The sequence below is a fragment of the Salmo salar genome, chromosome 02, assembly GCF_965601325.2.
Source record: "Salmo salar chromosome 02, fSalSal1, whole genome shotgun sequence".
NCBI classification, from domain to species: Eukaryota; Metazoa; Chordata; class Actinopteri; order Salmoniformes; family Salmonidae; genus Salmo; species Salmo salar.
Genome location: NC_138292.1, coordinates 77,021,871 through 77,041,116, shown reverse-complemented (window position 1 = coordinate 77,041,116; position 19,246 = coordinate 77,021,871). Strand labels below are relative to the sequence as shown.

The following is a 19,246-nucleotide window of genomic DNA, read 5'->3' as shown; positions in this document are numbered from 1 at the left end:
TGACGATGGCCTAACATACTGACAATGCCCTAACAGACTGACAATGGCCAAACAGACTTACGATAGCCTAACAGACTGACGATGGCCTAACATACTGATCTGTTGAAGAGACAGTTCTCTAAGAAGTGCTTAGCCAATGTTTCATCCTCTTCTCTCACTCTCTCTCTCTGTCTCTCTCTCTCTCTCTCTCTCTCTGTCTCACTCTTGCTGTCTCTTTCTCTCTCTCTCTCCCTCCCCCACCCCTACCCCAGGTGAGGGCGGAGTCAGCGGAGATGAACTATACCTGTGTGTTCTGGTCGGAGGGGCGTGTCCATGAAGAGGGAGGGGCGTGGTCAAGGAGTGGCTGTACCAAAGTCAAGTCTAACGCTACACACACCGTGTGTTCCTGTACCCACCTTAGCAGCTTTGCTGTTCTCATGGCCCTCTACCCTGTAAAGGTCACACACACACACACACACACACACACACACACACACACACACACACACACACACACACACACACACACTGGGTGATGTCAAGATAATGCTCCTTACCCTATGTTGTCAGTTGAGCAGGTTGAGTAATGAGTTAAAGGCTGTGTTGTTTTCACTCAACTGAGGATAGTTGAAGCTGCTTAACATTAACTGAGGATAGCTGAAGCTGCTTAGCATTAACTGAGGATAGCTGAAGCTGCTTAATGTTAAGCATCTTCAGCTATCCTCAGTTAATGTTAAGCATCTTCAGCTCTCCTCAGTTAATGTTAAGCATCTTCAGCTCTCCTCAGTTAATGTTAAACATCTTCAGCTATCCTCAGTTAATGGTGAGCATCTTCAGCTATCCTCAGTTAATGTTAACAGAGGATAGCTGAAGATGCTTAAAACCTCTCTGGGATATGTGGGACGCTAGCATCCTCACGCCACCTCAACAACAGCCAGTAAAAGTGCAGGGCGCCAAATTCAAAACAACAGAAATCTCATCATGAAAATTCCTCAAACATACAAGTATTATACACCATTTTAAAGCTTAACTTCTTGTTAATCCAGCCACAGTGTCTTATTTCAAAAAGGCTTTATGGCGAAAGTATACCATATGATTATGTTAGGTCAGCGACCTAGTTACAAAAGAACATACAGCCATTTTCCAGCCAAAGAGAGGAGTCACAAAAAGCAGAAATAGAGATAAAATGAATCACTAACCTTTGATGATCTTCATCAGATGGTACTCATAGGACTTCATGTTACACAATACATGTATGCTTTGTTCGATAAAGTTCATATTTATATCCAAAAATCTCAGTTTACATTGGTGCATTATGTTCAGTAATGTTTTGCCTCCAAAACATCCAGTGATTTTGCAGGGAGCCACATCAATTTACAGACATAATCATCATAAATGTTGATATAAGATACAAGTGTTTTACATAGAATTAAAGATACACTTCTCCTTAATGCAACCGCTGTGTCAGATTTCAAAAAAGCTTTACGGCAAAAGCACACCATGCGATAATCTGAGTACAGCGCTCAGACACCAAAACAAGCCAGACAGATACCCGCCATGTTGGAGTCAACAAAAGTCAGAAATAGCATTATAAATATTCCCTTACCTTTGATGATCTTCATCGGAATGCACTCCCAGGAATCCCAGTTCCACAATAAATGTTTGTTTTGTTTCGATAAAGTCCATATTTATGTCCAAATACCTACTTTTTGTTCATGCGTTCAGTTCATTATTCCAAATGCATTAGGGGCATGCACGAAAAGTCAAAAAAGTTGCATTACAGTTTGTAGAAACATGTCAAACGATGTATAGAATCAATCTTTAGGATGTTTTTATCATAAATCTTCAATAATATTCCAACCGGACAATTCCTTTGTCTTTAGAAATGTAAAGGAATTCAGCTTGCTCCCTCGGCCATGCGCGTGACTGAGCTCATGCCATTTTTCCAGACACCTGATTCCAATAGCTCTTATTCTCTCCCCATTCACAGTGGAAGCATGAAACAAGGTTCTAAAGACTGTTGACATCTTGTGGAAGCCTTAGGAAATGCAATATGACCCCACAGACACTGTATATTGGATAGGCAATCACTTGAAAAACTACAAACCTCAGATTTCCCACTTCCAGGTTGGATTTTTTTCAGGTTTTTGCCTGCCATATGAGTTCTGTTATACTCACAGACATCATTCAAACAGTTTTAGAAACTTCAGAGTGTTTTCTATCCAAATCTACTAATAATATGCATATCCTAGCTTCTGGGCCTGAGTAGCAGGCAGTTTACTCTGGGCACCTTATTCATCCAAGCTACTCAATACTGCCCCCAGATCCCAAAGAAGTTTTAACATTAACTGAGGATAGCTGAAGATGCTTAAAACCTGTTACGGCTAGACGTTCTGCAAGCGGAACGTTTCGACAACATCCGGTGAAATTGCAGAGCGCGAAATTCCAATTAAATTATTAGAAATATTTAACCTTCTTGGAAATACACATGCAATATGTCAAAATAAAGCTTAACTTCTTGTTAATCCATCCACCATGTCAGATTTCAAAAAGGCTTAATGGCAAAAGCAAACCATGCGATTATCTGAGGACAGCACCCCACCATACAAACACATGAAAATCATATTTCAACCAAGCAGGTGCGACACGAAAGTCAGAAATAACGATGTAAATCATGCCTTACCTTTGCAGATCTTCTTCTGTTGGCACTCCAATATGTCCCAGAAACATCACAAATGGTCCTTTTGTTCAATAAACTCCTTTTTTATATATCCCCAAAATGTCAATTTATTTGGCGCTGTCACGTCCTGGCCAGTATAAGGTTAATTGGTGTTGTAGTTTGGTCAGGACGTGGCAGAGGGTATTCGTTTTATGTGGTTCGGGGTGGTGTGTTTTGTTGAAGGGGCATTTGGTTTAAGTATTCCGGGGTTTTTGGGCACTGTTTGGTTTTCAGGTATTCTATGTTTAGTCTAGTATGTCTGTTTCTATGTTTGGTTAATTGGGGTTAGGACTCTCAGTTGAAGGCAGGTGTTGTCTATCTGCCTTTGATTGAGAGTCCCATATATTAGGGTGTGTTTGTGTTTGTTATTTGTGGGTGATTGTTCTGTGTTGAGCCTTATGCTTTGCCAGACTGTTTGTTGTTGTTCGTTCATTCTAGTGTTTTGTTATTCATTTTGAAACTAAATAAACGTCAAGATGAGCCTGCACTTACCTGCTGCGTTTTGGTCCTCCTTCACCGACGACAACCGTGACAGAATCTCCCACCAACTAAGGACCAAGCAGCAGATGAACGAGGAGGAAGGATGGACATGGGCCGAGTTAAGGAGGAGTGTTTTCAGGGCGATGGAAGAGTTTCGAAAATTCGAGAGGCAGCCCCAATAATTTTTTTGGGGGGGGCACAAGGGCAGTTTTGCGGGGCAAGAATGGATCCCCAGGCCAGCTCCCTGCAGTAGCCTGGATGTAGGTGTTCCTAGTCTGGTACGTCCAGTACTAGCACCACGCACCAGGCTTCAAGTGCGTAAACCCAGCCTCGCCAGTCAACAGTCACCAGAGCTGCCCGCCAGTCAACAGTTGTCAGAGCTGCCCGCCAGTCAACAGTCGTCAGAGCTGCCCGCCAGTCAACAGTCGTCAGAGCTGCCCGCCAGTCAACAGTCGTCAGAGCTGCCCGCCAGTCAACAGTCGTCAGAGCTGCCCGCCAGTCAACAGTCGTCAGAGCTGCCCGCCAGTCAACAGTCGTCAGAGCTGCCCGCCAGTCAACAGTCGTCAGAGCTGCCCGCCAGTCAACAGTCGTCAGAACTGCCGGAGTGGCCAGACTGCCCCGAACTGCCGGAGTGGCCAGACTGCCCCGAACTGCCGGAGTGGCCAGACTGCCCCGAGCTGCCGGGGTGGCCAGACTGCCCCGAGCTGCCGGGGTGGCCAGACTGCCCCGAGCTGCCGGGGTGGCCAGACTGCCCCGAGCTGCCGGAGTGGCCAGACTGCCCCGAGCTGCCGGAGTGGCCAGACTGCCCCGAGCTGCCGGAGTGGCCAGACTGCCCCGAGCTGCCGGAGTGGCCAGACTGCCCCGAGCTGCCGGAGTGGCCAGACTGCCCCGAGCTGCCGGACTGCCCAGACTGCCCCGAGCTGCCGGACTGCCCAGACTGGCCCGAGCTGCCGGACTGCCCAGACTGTCCCGAGCTGCCAGACTGCCCCGACAGCCTGGAACGGCCAGAGCCGGAGCCACCTCCAGAGATAGGTAGGTTGGGGAGGGGGGGTGTAGCACAGTGCCGTCGTTGACGGCAGCCACCCTCCCTTCCCTCCCTTTAGTAAGGGGAATTTTTCTTTTTGGTGTTGCTTGGGGTTATTTTTGTTAAGGTGCTTCCGGGGTTAGCACCTTTAAGGGTGGGGGTACTGTCACGTCCTGGCCAGTATAAGGTTAATTGGTATTGTAGTTTGGTCAGGACGTGCAGAGGGTATTCGTTTTATGTGGTTCGGGGTGATGTGTTTTGTTGAAGGGGCATTTGGTTTAAGTATTCCGGGGTTTTTGGGCACTGTTTGGTTTTCAGGTATTCTATGTTTAGTCTAGTATGTCTGTTTCTATGTTTGGTTAATTGGGGTTGGGACTCTCAGTTGAAGGCAGGTGTTGTCTATCTGCCTTTGATTGAGAGTCCCATATATTAGGGTGTGTTTGTGTTTGTTATTTGTGGGTGATTGTTCTGTGTTGAGCCTTATGCTTTGCCAGACTGTTTGTTGTTGTTCGTTCATTCTAGTGTTTTGTTATTTTGGTATTCATTTTGAAAATAAATAAACGTCAAGATGAGCCTGCACTTACCTGCTGCGTTTTGGTCCTCCTTCACCGACGACAACCGTGACAGGCGCGTTTGATTCAGAAAAACTCCGGTTCCAACTTGCCCAACATGACGACAAAATATCTAATAAGTTACCTGTAACCTTTGTCCAAACATTTCAAACAACTTTCCTAATCCATCCTTAGGTATCCTAAAACGTAAATAATCGATACAATTTAAGACGGAATATACTGTGTTCAATAGCGGACAAAATGAAAGTGGAGTGAGTTCCAGGTCGCACACACCAAACAAAAAAGTGCTGAATAGCCGTACTTCTTCATTTCTCAAAGGAAAAACATCAACCAATTTCTAAAGACTGTTGACATCTAGTGGAAGCCATAGGAACTGCAGCCAAGTGCCTCATAAATCTATTTTCCCATAGAAGACCAATAGAAAACACAGTCAACTCAACAACAACAAAAAAATCCTGGATGGTTTGTCCTCGGGGTTTTGCCTGCCAAATAAGTTCTGTTATACTCACAGACATTATGTTAACAGTTTTAGAAACTTTATCCAAATCTACCAATTATATGCATATCCTAGCTTCTGCGCCTGAGTAGCAGGCAGTTTACTTTGGGCATGCTTTTCATCCGGACGTGAAAATACCGCCCCCATCCCAAAGAGGTTAACATTAACTCAGGATAGCTGAAGATGCTTAACATCCACTGAGGATGGCTGAAGATGCTTAACATTAACTGAGGATAGCTGAAGATGCTTAACATTAACTGAGCTCTTTGTCTTAAATGGTACTGATGGGTCTTCAAACAAAACTAGTTAAATTTGTTAAAACCTGTTAGGGACAGATGTTCCGCTAGCGGAACGCCTCACCAATATCCAATGGTATAGAGTGGCGCGAATTACAAATACCTCAAATGCAAAAACTTCAATTTTTCAAACATATGACTATTTTACACCATATTAAAGACAATACTCTCCTTTATCTAACCACATTGTCCGCACTAACCTTTGATGATCTTCATCAGATGACACTCCTAGGACATTATGTTATTCAATACATGCATGTTTTGTTCAATCAAGTTCATATTTATATCAAAAACCAGCTTTTTACATTAGCATGTTTTGTTCAGAACTAGCATACCCACCGAAAACTTCCGGTGAATTTACTAAATTACTCAAGATAAACGTTGACAAAAAACATAATTATTAAAAAAATTATAGATACAGAACTCCTTTATGCAATCGCGGTGTCCGATTTTAAAATAGCTTTTCGGTGAAAGCACATTTTGCAATATTCTCAGTAGATAGCCCGGCCATCACAGGCTAGCTATTTTGACACCCACCAAGTTTGGCACTCACCAAACTCAGATTTACTATAAGAAAAATTGGATTACCTTTGCTGTTCTTCGTCAGAATGCACTCCCAGGACTTCTACTTCAACACCCAATGTTGTTTTGGTTCCAAATAATCCATAGTTATATCCAAATAGCTCCGTTTTGTTCGTGCGTTCAAATCACTATCCGAAAGGTGACGCGCCGGCGCGTTTCGTGACAAAACATTTCAAAATATTCCATTACCGTACTTTGAAGCATGTCAAACGCTGTTTAAAATCAATTTTTATGCGATTTTTCTCGAAAAATAGCGATAATATTCCAACCGGGAGACCGTTCAAACACTGAAAGAAGAAAATGGAGTCGTCACATGCATGCGCGCGCCAGTGCCATTGTTCTCCAACCGGGAGACCGTTCAAACACTGAAAGAAGAAAATGGAGTCGTCACATGCATGCGCGCGCCAGTGCCATTGTTCTCAGAAGTACCACTCTCCAAAACCTCTACTGTTTTTCGCCCAGAGACTGCAGAGTTATCATTCAACGTTCTGGCGCCTTCTGAGAGCCAATGAAAGCCTTAAATGTCACGTTACAGCAGAGATCCTGTATTTTCGATAAAGAGGCTACAGATGGCCAAGAAATGGTCAGACAGGGCACTTCCCATATAGAATCTTCTCAGGTTTTGGCCTGCCATATGAGTTCTGTTATACTCACAGACACCATTCAAACAGTTTTAGAAACTTTATGGTGTTTTCTATCCAAATCTACTATTTACATGCATATTCTAGTTTCTGGGCAGGAGTAATAACCAGATTAAATCGGGTACGTTTTTTTATCCGGCCGTGAAAATACTGCCCACTATCCCAAACAGGTTAACCTGGTGAACAGGCTAATTCTCTCTTTCCCTGCATCCCTGCATCTTGATGTTATAGAGTGGCGATTTTAGCATTTAAATCTTGGTAGGGCAAACCCAAATAAATGTGGGATGCATGCCAGCAAAGCCACTACACAACACAACACAACACTAAACAATACATTAATTGAACCATAACAGTGACAAACGGTGCCCACAAACTGTTAGGGCCTACATAAAGCTGTCCTAACAGCAGAGTCCCAACAGCAGTTCCAACACCTTACCACTGTTACACCTGGCTATCAGCTGAGCCTTGTCTGGCAGCGAAACAGTTCATTCAGCCTCATTTACTGCCTTTTAAAAAAACATAGCTGATATGGCTGACTTGCTTAAACAAATGTGGTTTCTACTGACAATTGACATGTACAAACTATGGCATAAGGGGATGACAAGCGGATAAGAGGGAATCCGTCATTTCGATTAAGACATTAATGAGCGAGCGACGACGGATGTAGTCAATATATCTATTTGTTCAGCAATTTTGAAATGTACATTGACAGAATTTAGAACATGGGCCATTCTTACAGTGTACTCCCTCTACACCAAGTCAGAAACGTAGGATAAATAAAGGGGGCAGATAAACAGACAATGTAAGCTCTTACAATATTCAATGATTACATTTCTCTAAAACAGGTTGTAGGCTACATGTGCACCACCAAGTTAGAACAGTAGGTGAAATTAAGAGGTGAAAATTGACCAAATTATTAGGGTGACACATGGGCTACTAACAGATTACTACACAACATACACTAAGTTTTACTTTCTTAGCTACAGTATACATATCTCCCTTGCATATTACATCATTTAAACAGCAGCATACATGACATCTTTGGACTCACCTTATGAAGGTGGCACGGCGGTCCTATGTGGGCAAATTTTGTCATCAAACTTTGTTGTCAAAGTCTGGCATTCTCTGGATTTATGGTGGGAACTCTGAAAAAAACACACACAGCCACTCCATTGAAGAGAAGGCTAGGGGTTAAATGGTAAAAACACACACAGCCACTCCATTGAATAGAAGGCTAGGGGTTGAATGGTAAAAATACACAGCAACTCCACTGAATAGAAGGCTAGGGGTTGAATGGTAAAAACACACACAGTCACTCCATTGAATAGAAGGCTAGGGGTTGCTTTGCATTGTTTGCAGTTAGCCACTGATTCCTTACAAACCACTTATTGTTGAATTTGCAATTTTCCAACTTGTTGTGTGATCTTTATGTCCAATGGCCGATGAGCACCGATACGTTTTATCTATAATTTCTCTTCATTTTTTTCTCTTCATATAACAAGGATTAAAAATAATTTGCCAGTAGATTGTCGACTTGATTCATGATGATGACTGCTAGCTAAGACTTTGAAAGTAGGATGTTGACATGATCAGTCCAATCAAAGCCACTGTACATATAATGTGATTTGATGTAATTTTATCTGTGGCCAATGACCTTGAGCCTTCTTGGAAGGACACTTGTAGTATAACTCTATGGCAGGACCCAAAGGGCTGGCATTTTGGATGTCTACCCTTACTAAGGACTTAAACTTGGCGATGACGTAGTGCCCGCATTAGTGACATAACACTGAGCCAAACACAGCGCAATGCTCCTATTTTCTGCTGCCTCACCCCACCATCACAGAAAGCACTGAGCTAGGTTGAAACACCTGCATTTTGGAGCTGCCTCACTCAAGAAAACTAAAAAGAGACCGTGTTTCTATGCGGCTTTATTAACTCAATGATATATATATATATTTATACATTGTTTGCAAATTGATGTGTGACAGGTATTAATGCCAAAATAGCATGAAAACAGGCAAGCCCAAAACCAAAAATAAATGTATACAATTGAAGTCGGAAGTTTACATATACCTTAGCCAAATACATTTAAATTCAGTTTTTCACAATTCCTGATATTTAATCCTAGTAAAAATTCTCTGTCTTAGGTCAGTTAGGATTACCACTTTAATTTAAGAATGTGAAAGATAAGAATAATAGTAGAGATAATGATTTATTTCAGCTTTTATTTCTTTCATCACATTCCCAGTGGGTCAGAAGTATAAATACACTCAATTAGTATTTGGTAGCATAACCTTTAAATTCTTTAACTTGGGTCAAACGTTTTGGGTAGGCTTCCACAAGCTTCCCACAATAAACTGGGTGAATTTTGGCCTATTCCTCCTGACAGAGCTGGTGTAACTGAGTCAGGTTTGTAGGCCTCCTTGCTCACACATGCTTTTTCAGTTCCGCCCACAAATTGTCTATAGGATTGAGGTCAGGGCTTTGTGATGGCCACTCCAATACCTTGATTTTGTTGTCCTTAAGCCATTTGCCACAACTTTGGAAGTTTACTTGGGGTCATTTTCCATTTGGAAAACCCATTTGCGACCAAGCTTTAACTTCCTGACTGATGTCTTGAGATGTTGCTTCAATATATCCACATAATTTTCCATCCTCATGATGCCATCCAGTTTGTGAAGTGCACCAGTCCCTCCTGCCGCAAAGCACTCCCACAACATGATGCCGCCACCCCTGTGAATTATAAGTGAAATAATCTGTCTGTAAACATTTGTTTGAAAAATGACTTGTGTCATGCGCAAAGTAGATGTCCTAACCGACTTGACAATAATATATTGTATTTGTTGTATTATTTTTTTCTTGCAAAATATGTGTGGCACAAAACAGGTGCCCTGAATGACAGGTCGCCACTGATGTTATGAGTTATGTAAACCCCTCCCTCCCTCCCTCCCTCCCTCCCTCCCTCCCTCCCTCCCTCCCTCCCTCCCTCCCTCCCTCCCTCCCTCCCTCCCTCCCTCCCTCTTTCTCTCTCTCTCTCTCGCTCTCTTTCTCTCCCTCCTTCCAGCACACCTTTGAGCTGCGTCTGTTGACGTGGCTGGGTCTGTCGGTGTCTGTGGTGTGTCTGTTGCTGTGCATCCTGACCTTCTGGCTGTGTCGGTCCATCCAGGGGACACGCACCACCATCCACCTCCACCTCTGTGTCTGCCTCTTCATCGCTGACCTCATCTTCCTCACCGGCATCTCTCACACACAGAGCAAGGTGGTTTTAGGGATGTGGGGACTGTGTGTTTGTATGAGTTTGTGTGTGTGAGGGATCAAGGTATAGATAGCAATTTCTCTTTTTAATATTTCCCTTGTCACTTTGATTTGGTGTTGCTTCCCCCTCGGATCTTCTATAGGCAGGATGACAAACAAATAAGACAATAAGCCCTTTTTACATACAGTCAGATCTGAATTTAAATTTTTGAATATTCAATTGGACTTTTATCCTATTCGTCTCTCCTCCTCCCCTCTCCTTTCCAACCCCTCTCCTTCTCTTCCTCTCCCCTCCTCTCCTCCTCCCCTCCCTCTTGCTCCTCTCTCTCCTCTCCTCGCCTCGCCTCGCCTCGCCTCTCCTCTCCTCTCCTCTCCTCTCCTCTCCTCTCCTCTCCTCTCCTCTCCTCTCCTCTCCTCTCCTCTCCTCTCCTCTCCTCTCCTCTCCTCTCCTCTCCTCTCTCAGGGAGGATGTAGGGTTGTAGCCGGTCTCCTCCACCTGTTCTTCCTAGGATCCTTCAGTTGGATGCTGTTAGAGGGGGTTCAGCTCTACCTCATGGTGGTCCTGGTCTTCAACACAACCATAAGGTATTGGATATATTTACTCTATGGTTATAAATGATTACGTCTTAGTATATATATATAGTATACATTAGTATTTATTTGTATTATACATTTATGTTATATTCATTTAGATACGTAATGTCTGTATTTATATTATTTCCTAATCTATTATATATTTTCATTATATATATTTCTTACAACTTTCTTTTATCTTGCTATTATTTACCTTGGTGTGTTACATTTTCTTTTAACTGCTATTTTATGAAGCTCTGTGATTTCTTTCCTTACTGTAAACCTCTGTACCTGTATTTTATGAAGCTCTGTGATTTCTTTCCTTACTGTAAACCTCTGTACCTGTATTTTATAAATCTCTTTGATTCGTCTTCTTACTGTAGACCTCTGTACCTGTATTTTATGAAGCTCTGTGATTCTTCTTCTTACTGTAGACCTCTGTACCTGTATTTTATAAATCTCTGTGATTCATTTTCTTACTGTAGACCTCTGTACCTGTATGCTGTGGGATATGGACTGCCACTGGCTATAGTCATCATCTCTGCTATCACCTACCCAGATGGATACGGTACCACACAACAGTGAGTGTGTGTCTGAGTCTCTAACTCTGTGTGTGTGTGTGTGTGTGTGTGTGTGTGTGTGTGTAGGTGTGTGAGAGACTGTGTAGCAAATATGTCCCATATAAATAACACCAGATAACGTTATTCTAACGTTATCCTGTCTCTGTCAGCTGTTGGTTGTCTCTGGAGAGAGGTTTTATGAAACATTAATATAACATGTAAATAACACCAGACAACCTAATTCTAACTTTAATCTAACCTAATTCTAACGTTATCCTTTCTCTGTCAGCTGTTGGTTGTCTCTGGAGAGAGGTTTTATAAACGTAAATATAACATAAATATAACATGTAAATTACACCAGATAACCTAATTCTAACGTTATCCTCTCTGTGTCAGCTGTTGGTTGTCTCTGGAGAGAGGATTCATCTGGAGTTTCTTCGGCCCAGTGTGCACCATCATCATCCTCAACGCTTTCTTCTTCATCATCACTGTCTGGAGGCTGGCCCAGAAGTTCTCTAGTCTCAACCCTGACCTCTCCAACCTACGCAAGATCAAGTAAAGAGAAAGAGAGAGAGAGATTGGGAGAGAGAGTGCGTGAAACTGAGAGATAGAAAGAGGGATGGAGGGAGAGAGAGAGAGAGAGAGAGAGAGAGAGAGAGAGAGCGTAACCTATACACTAGGAGTCAGGAATCAGGTGCAGAAGGAGAGTTTAACCTCACTAGGGTAGGGGGCACTATTTTCACCTCCGGATGAAAAGCGTGCCCAAAGTAAACTGCCTGCTACTCAGACACAGAAGCTAGGATATGCATATAGATTTGGATAGAAAACACTCGAAAGTTTCCACAACTGTTAAAATCATGTCTGTGAGTATAACAGAACTGATGTGGCAGGCAAAAACCTGAGAAGAATCCATCCAGGAAGTGGGATTATTTTATGTTTGTAGTTTTCTGTTGAATGCCATTACAGTATCCATTGACTTAGGACTCTATTTGCACTTCCTATGGCTTCCACTAGATGTCAACAGTCTTTAGAAATAGTTTCAGGCTTGTATTCTGAAAAATGAGGGAGTAAGACCACTCTGAATGAGTCGACCCTGCAGTGTCACATAGGTTTTTCATGCGCACGACCGAGAGCACGCCTTTCATGTTTTCCTTTTATATTGACGAAGCTTTTGTCCGGTTGAAGTGTTCTTGATTATTATGACTAAAAACAACCTGAAGATTGATTGTAAACATCGTTTGACATGTACCTATGAACTTTACTGATACTTTTCGGATTTTTCGTCTGTCTGTTGTGACTGCATTTGAGCCTGTGGATTACTGAACAAAACGCGCAAACAAAACGGAGGTTTTTGGATATAAAGAGGGACTTTATCGAACAAAACAAACATTTAGTAACAAAACGAACACGAGTAAATGGGAGTCTTGTGTGTGCAACCATATGAAGATCATCAAAGGTAAGTGATTCATTTTATTGCTATTTCTGACTTTTGTAACTCCTCTACTTGGCTGGTAACTGTTTGTAATGATTTGTCTGCTGGGCGCTGTTCTCAGATAATCGCATGGTATGCTTTCGCCGTAAAGCCTTTTTGAAATCTGACACCGTGGTTGGATTAACAAGAAGGTAATATTTAAACCGATGTATTACACTTGTATGTTTTATGAATTTTTATAATGAGTATTTCTGTTTTTGAATTTGGCGCTATGCAATTTCACTGGATGTTGGCCAGGTGGGACGGTAGCATCCCACACCCCCTAGAGAGGTAAAACTGAGAGATAGAAAGAGGGATGGAGGGAGAGAGAGAGTAACCTATACACTAGGAGTCAGGAAGCAGGTGCAGAAGTAGAGTTTAATATTGGAGGGATGGAGGGAGAGAGAGAGTGTAACCTATACACTTGGTGTCAGGAAGCAGGTGCAGAAGGAGAGTTTAATAATGAGAACAAGTAGATAAACACATCAGGAGCAGCGTACTGAACGTGAACGGAACCAATGCTGCCTGAAGACAGGCTACTGAGGGCTAAATAATGGGGAAGTAATCAAGGTAATGATGAAGTCCAAGTGTGCATACCGAGGGGGAGCAGGTGTGCGTAATGTGGGTTGCCAGGTGTGCGTAATTATGGTTGCCATGACCGAAGGTTTGTAGACCAGCGACGTCGAGCGCCGGAGACAGGGAATGGAACACAGGTGTGACAGAGAGAGAGGGGAAAAGACAGAGAAAGTGATGGAGAGAGACAAATAGAGGAACGGAGAGATAGGTGAATGTAGAAATGTAGTGAATGTATGGAGAGTGACAAATCCTGGGTGTGTTTGAATAAATGAATTTATGCAATTCAGTTTTTAGCTGCCATAGTACATTAAATAAAACTGTACTAAAACCTTTCCCTCCTTCCTCCCCCTCCTCCCACCCCTCTCCTCCCTCCCACCCACCCGTCTCCTCCCTCCCTCCTACCACCCCTCCCTCCTCCTCCCCCTCACCCCCCTCCTCCTCCCTCCTTCCCTCCTCCCTCCTTCCCTCCTCCCTCCTTCATCCCCCTCCTCCTCCCCTCCTCCTCCCTCTCTCCAGGGTGTTCACAGTGACAGCAGTGGCCCAGCTGTGTGTGTTGGGTACTATGTGGATATTTGGAGTGTTCCAGTTCCAAGAGGAGGGGACAGTGGTACTGACATATCTCTTCACTATCCTCAACTCTCTACAGGGAGCACTGCTGTTCATCATGCACTGCCTACTGAACAAAACGGTATGGAGTGTGTTGTGTGTGTGTGGTGTGTGTGTGTGTGTGTGTGTGTGTGTGTGTGTGTGTGTGTGTAACACTGTGCTCTGCTGACCCCATCAGGTGAGAGAGGAGTATGGCAAGCTCCTGTCCTGTATCTGCACACCACTGAAGAAGAGATACTCAGAGGTCAGCACTACCAACCCTTCTTCGAGCCAATCCCAGGTACACACACACACACACAAACAGACACATACGTACACACACACACCACTTTCACTGAGTTAACCTCTGTCCTTTGACCTTTGTCTGTCCTAGGGGTCAAGGAGCGCAGAGAACACGGGGGAGTCGCAGATATGACGTCACCAAACCCCCATAATGCACCTCTTTACCCCTCCTCCCATGACAAAGGTTCCCACTAGACGGCCAAACTGTAAAGTCAAAATGGTCGATATCGTAAACATTTATGAAAACCAATATTTGCGTTTAGCGGTGTGGTTAAGATACACTGTAGAAATGGGCAGGGTTTCTGACTTAGTATCTTGGCCAGATAGTGACAACCCAGAACCACTCAGCCCGAGGATAGTACTGTTCAGCCCAGGTTAGTAGAAAATGGGTCCAACTAGCGTGTCCAAATAACTTTTAAGAATAAGCCTTTATAAATGAATATACATGTTTATGAATTATTATAAACATTATATGTACATTTTTACGGAATGGAAGGCTAGTAATGTTTACACATTCTTATAAATGTTTACAAATATAATTGTAAATAGTTTATAAACTGTTAAAAGGTTTATTCATAGTTATTATCAAGTGTTACCATGGACACCTCTATGTACCTCTACTACCATTAAAACGTTTTGGGTAACTTAGAAATAAATGTCCTTGTTCATGAAAGAAAAGCACATCATTTGTCCAGTAAAATAACATCAAATTGATCCGAAATACAGTGTAGACATTGTTAACTTCTTGGGGCTATGTGGGACGCTAGCGTGCCACCCGTGGTGCACCCTATCAACAGCAGGTGCATTTCAAGAGCGGCAAATTTGAAACCAAATAAATGTCAAAATTCAAATTTTTCAAACATACAACTATCTTACACCCTTTGAAAGATAAACATCTCCTTAATCTAACCACGTTGTCCGATTTCAAAAAGGTTTTACGGCGAAAGCATAAAGTTAGATTATGTTAGGAGAGTACATTGACAATAGCTGTGTGTAATGTTTTGTCAATTCAAAGACAGGCGTCACCAAAACCATAAAACCAGCTAAAATGATGCACTAACCTTTTAGAATCTCCATCAGATGACACTCCTAGGACATTATGTTAGACAATGCATGCATTTTTAGTTCTATCAAGTTCATATTTATATCCAAAAACAGCGTTTTACTATGGCATTGATGTTGAGGAAATCGTTTCCCTCCAATAACCGGCAGTCAAGTCAGCACCACAAATTAAATAATTAAAATTAGAAAACATTGGTAAAATATTATATTGTCATTTAAAGAATTATAGATTTACATCTCTTGAACGCAATCAACTTGCCAGATTTAAAAATAACCTTACTGGGAAATCACACTTTGCAATAATCTGAGCACTGCGCCCAGAAAAATATGCTTTTCTATACAGACAAACGGCCATGTTGGAGAGATCTAAAATCGAAAATACTATGTAAATAATCCATTACCTTTGATTCTCTTCATCAGATGTCACTTCCAGGAATCCCAGGTCCATAACGAATGTAGTTTTGTTCAAAAAAGCTCATCATTTATATCCAAAAAGCTCCGTGTTGTTAGCACATGATCTAAGCCAGCCGGACTTCTCGTCATGAACGAGGGGAAAAAATATATTTACGTTCGTTCAAACATGTCAAACGTTGTATAGCGTAAATCATTAGTGCCTTTTTTAACCAGAACATGAATAATATTCAAGGTGGACGAATGCATTCTCTTTTATAACGTATTGGAACGAGGGTACCCAACATGAACTCGCGCGCCAGAGTCTAATCGGCCATCACCGTTCCATGGCTCTTGTTCAGTCAGCTCTCACAGTAAAAGACTCAAAACACTTTGTAAAGGCTGGTGACATCTAGTGGAAGCAATAGGAAGTGCCAAAACATTAATCAACCCCTGTGTGTTTCAATGGCATAGGCTTAAAGGTAATTCAACACATCAGGTATCCACTTCCTGTCAGAAAATGTCTCAGGGTTTTGCCTGCCAAATGAGTTCTGTTATACTCACAGACACCATTCAAACAGTTTTAGAAACTTTAGGGTGTTTTCTACCCATATATAATAAGTATATGCATATTCTAGTTACTGGGTAGGATTAGTAACCAGATTAAATCGGGTACGTTTTTTTATCCAGCCGTGAAAATACTGCCCCCTAGCCCCAACAGGTTAATGTTGTAAATGACTATTGTAGCTGGAAACGACTGATTTTTAATATCCACATAGGCGTACAGAGGCCTATTATCAGCAACCATCACTCCTGTGTTCCAGTGGCACGTTGTGTTAGCTAATCCAAGTGTATCATTTTAAAATGCTAATTGATCATTAGAAAAACCTTTTGCAATTATGCTAGCACAGCTGAAAACTGTTGTTCTGATTAAAGAAGCAATAAAACTGGCCTTCTTTAGACTAGTTGAGTATTCAGCATTTGTGGGTTCGATTACAGGCTCAAAATGGCCAGAAACAAAGACCTTTCTTCTGAAACTTGTCAGTCTATTCTTGTTCTGAGAAATGAAGGCTATTCCATGCGAGAAATTGCCAAGAAACTGAAGATCTCGTACAACGCTGTGTACTTGTCCCTTCACAGAATAGCGCAAACTGACTCTAAACAGAATAGAAAGAGGAGTGGGAGGCCCCGGTGAACAACTGAGCAAGTGGACAAGTACATTAGAGTGTCCTCAACTGACAGCTTCATTAAATACCACCCGCAAAACACCAGTCTCAACGTCAACAGTGAAGAGGCGACTCCAGGATGTTGGCCTTCTAGGCAGAGTTGCATATCTCAGACTGGCCAATAAAAAGAAAAGATGAAGATGGACAAAAGCAAACAATTACAGGACAGAGGAACTTTCTGATCAATTTGATGTTATTTTAATGGACAAAAAAAATTGCTTTTCTTTCTAAAACAAGGACATTTCTAAGTGACCCCAAACTTAAACAGGTGTGTACAGTATATCATGAGAAAGTTGAAGATTTGTTTTGAACACTTGCAGTGCTATTGTCCAAATATAGCATTTATCACCAGGTTTTTTTTTAAATCCCTGTGGAAAGATTCTCAGAATGAGGAGGGAATAAACAGGAAATCTGGATTCTCCAACAAGATTGTCACTCATGGCTCCATCTTAAAACTCTTGGTTAGTTTATTACTGTCAAACGAAATATAGTGTAGCAATTCGGGGGGGGGGGGGGGGGTGCCCTGACCTGGACTTAAACCTGGGTCCAGCAACTGTTAACCTAACAAATTAGCCGTTACGCCAAGAGATCCAAACCACTTGACGAGGTTGCTAGGTGTTGGGTTAAAGTTGTTTCAATAGTTGTATAGGTTTTAGAATAAAGTAGTAGCAATGTACTGTACAGTTCAGCTTACCCAAACCAAAACCTAACTTAAAGAGCTTGGTACATCCATTTTTTTTACGTTTAAATTAGTGATTTATAGCCCATGGTTCTTGTAGAATTGAACTTATAACTGCCTTGTGACCAGGTCAACTGTTGTGCACCATCAGAATATTGAAGAATATCATGTTGATCTCATGGATGGTCAGTCCTTGCATCCAGAGCTCCATCTGTGATTTTGAGAGTGGTTAAATTCCTCCAGTCCCATCCCTCAGCTGTTAACCACAACAAGTGGTGGGATGACCGGTTTGTTGCTTTTTGAATCCCAGACTGCCCTTTAAGGTTCCACCCTAGAACTTGGTCTCAGCTTAACCATGGAGATAAAGTAGAGTCTTAAAATAATCTAAACTAAGTCTACATTCAATGTTGTATGTTTTATATTCTATCCTGTTGCAATTTATTTAGACAAGTTGTGTATTTTATACTTTTAGAGAACGTACCATTTTCATGACATTTCATTAAGCATTCTGAATGTAAGCACTTAGTGTTGTACTTGACTGTGTACTCTGTAGTGTGTGTGTGTGTGTGTGTGTGTTGGTGTGTTTTTGTGAAAGAGAGAGAGAGAGAGAGAGAGAGGGTGTGTTTCAGTAATTTTAGAAACAATAAATCATTGCGACAAATAACCTACTGTAGATGTCTTCTTACCACACACACACACACACACACACACACACACACACACATACACATACACATACACATACACATACACATACACACACACACACCAAGGCCAATAAGCCTCTGGGACTAGAATTATACAAAGACAAAAAAAACTTCAATACAACAGAATAATAGCGGCATTAGTGTGTGTGTGTATGTTTGTGTGTGTGTGTGTGTGTTTTTGTGTTTGCGTGTGTGTGTGGGTGTTTGTTTGTGTTTGTGTTTGTTTTTGTGTTTGCATGTGTGTATGTGTGTGTGTGTGTGTGTGTGTGTGTGTGTGTGTGTGTGTGTGTGTGTGTGTGTGTGTGTGTGTATGTGTGTGTGTTGATAAGCTTTTGTAAAGATATCCACATTCACACAGTGATATGAATCATATAGATCCATGATAGCAGGACGTGCATGTCTAGTTGTGTCTAACCTGAATGTGTTGAGGCCTACTCAGACCATGGTGAGTTTCCACCCTGAGATCCCTTCTCTAATTACTTCTGTCCTACTTCACTTTCTATACAGTAGATCCCTTCTCTAATGACTTCTGTCCTACTTCACTTTCTATACAGTAGATCCCTTCTCTAATGTCTTCTGTCCTACTTCACGTTCTATACAGTATATCCCTTCTCTAATGACTTCTGTCCTACTTCACTTTCTATACAGTAGATCCCTTCTCTAATGACTTCTGTTCTACTTCAGTTTCTATACAGTAGATCCCTTCTCTAATGACTTCTGTCCTACTTCAGTTTCTATACAGTATATCCCTTTTCTAATAACTTCTGTTCTACTTCAGTTTCTATACAGTTGATCCCTTCTCTAATGACTTCTGTCCTACTTCACTTTCTATACAGTATATCCCTGTATTGGCAGCAACATTGAGATCAGTAGAATAGTAACAATCCCACATGGTTTTGTTGATACTTTACACTGTGACATCAGAAAGAATACATTCTGCACCAATAACAGGCTTAGTATTACCAGTAGGCCTATATCCCATGGCTATCACTAATTGATATATTGGATGTGTCCCAAATGGCACCCTATTCCCTATAGTTAACATCTTTTGACTAATGGTACACTATACA

General features: G+C 42.0%; 1 protein-coding gene across 1 annotated transcript; it reads left to right on the top strand.

The window, feature by feature from the left end:
• Window positions 1-272: 272 nt before the first annotated feature.
• LOC106592909 (adhesion G protein-coupled receptor E5-like) lies at window positions 273-14,245 on the top strand. Its single transcript, XM_082969480.1, has 8 exons — window positions 273-431; window positions 9,854-10,048; window positions 10,508-10,629; window positions 11,103-11,198; window positions 11,574-11,732; window positions 13,741-13,912; window positions 14,009-14,110; window positions 14,204-14,245. Exons 1-8 carry the CDS (start codon window positions 273-275, stop codon window positions 14,243-14,245), a joined length of 1,047 nt encoding a protein of 348 aa, XP_082825606.1.
• The last annotated feature ends 5,001 nt before the right edge of the window (window positions 14,246-19,246 follow it).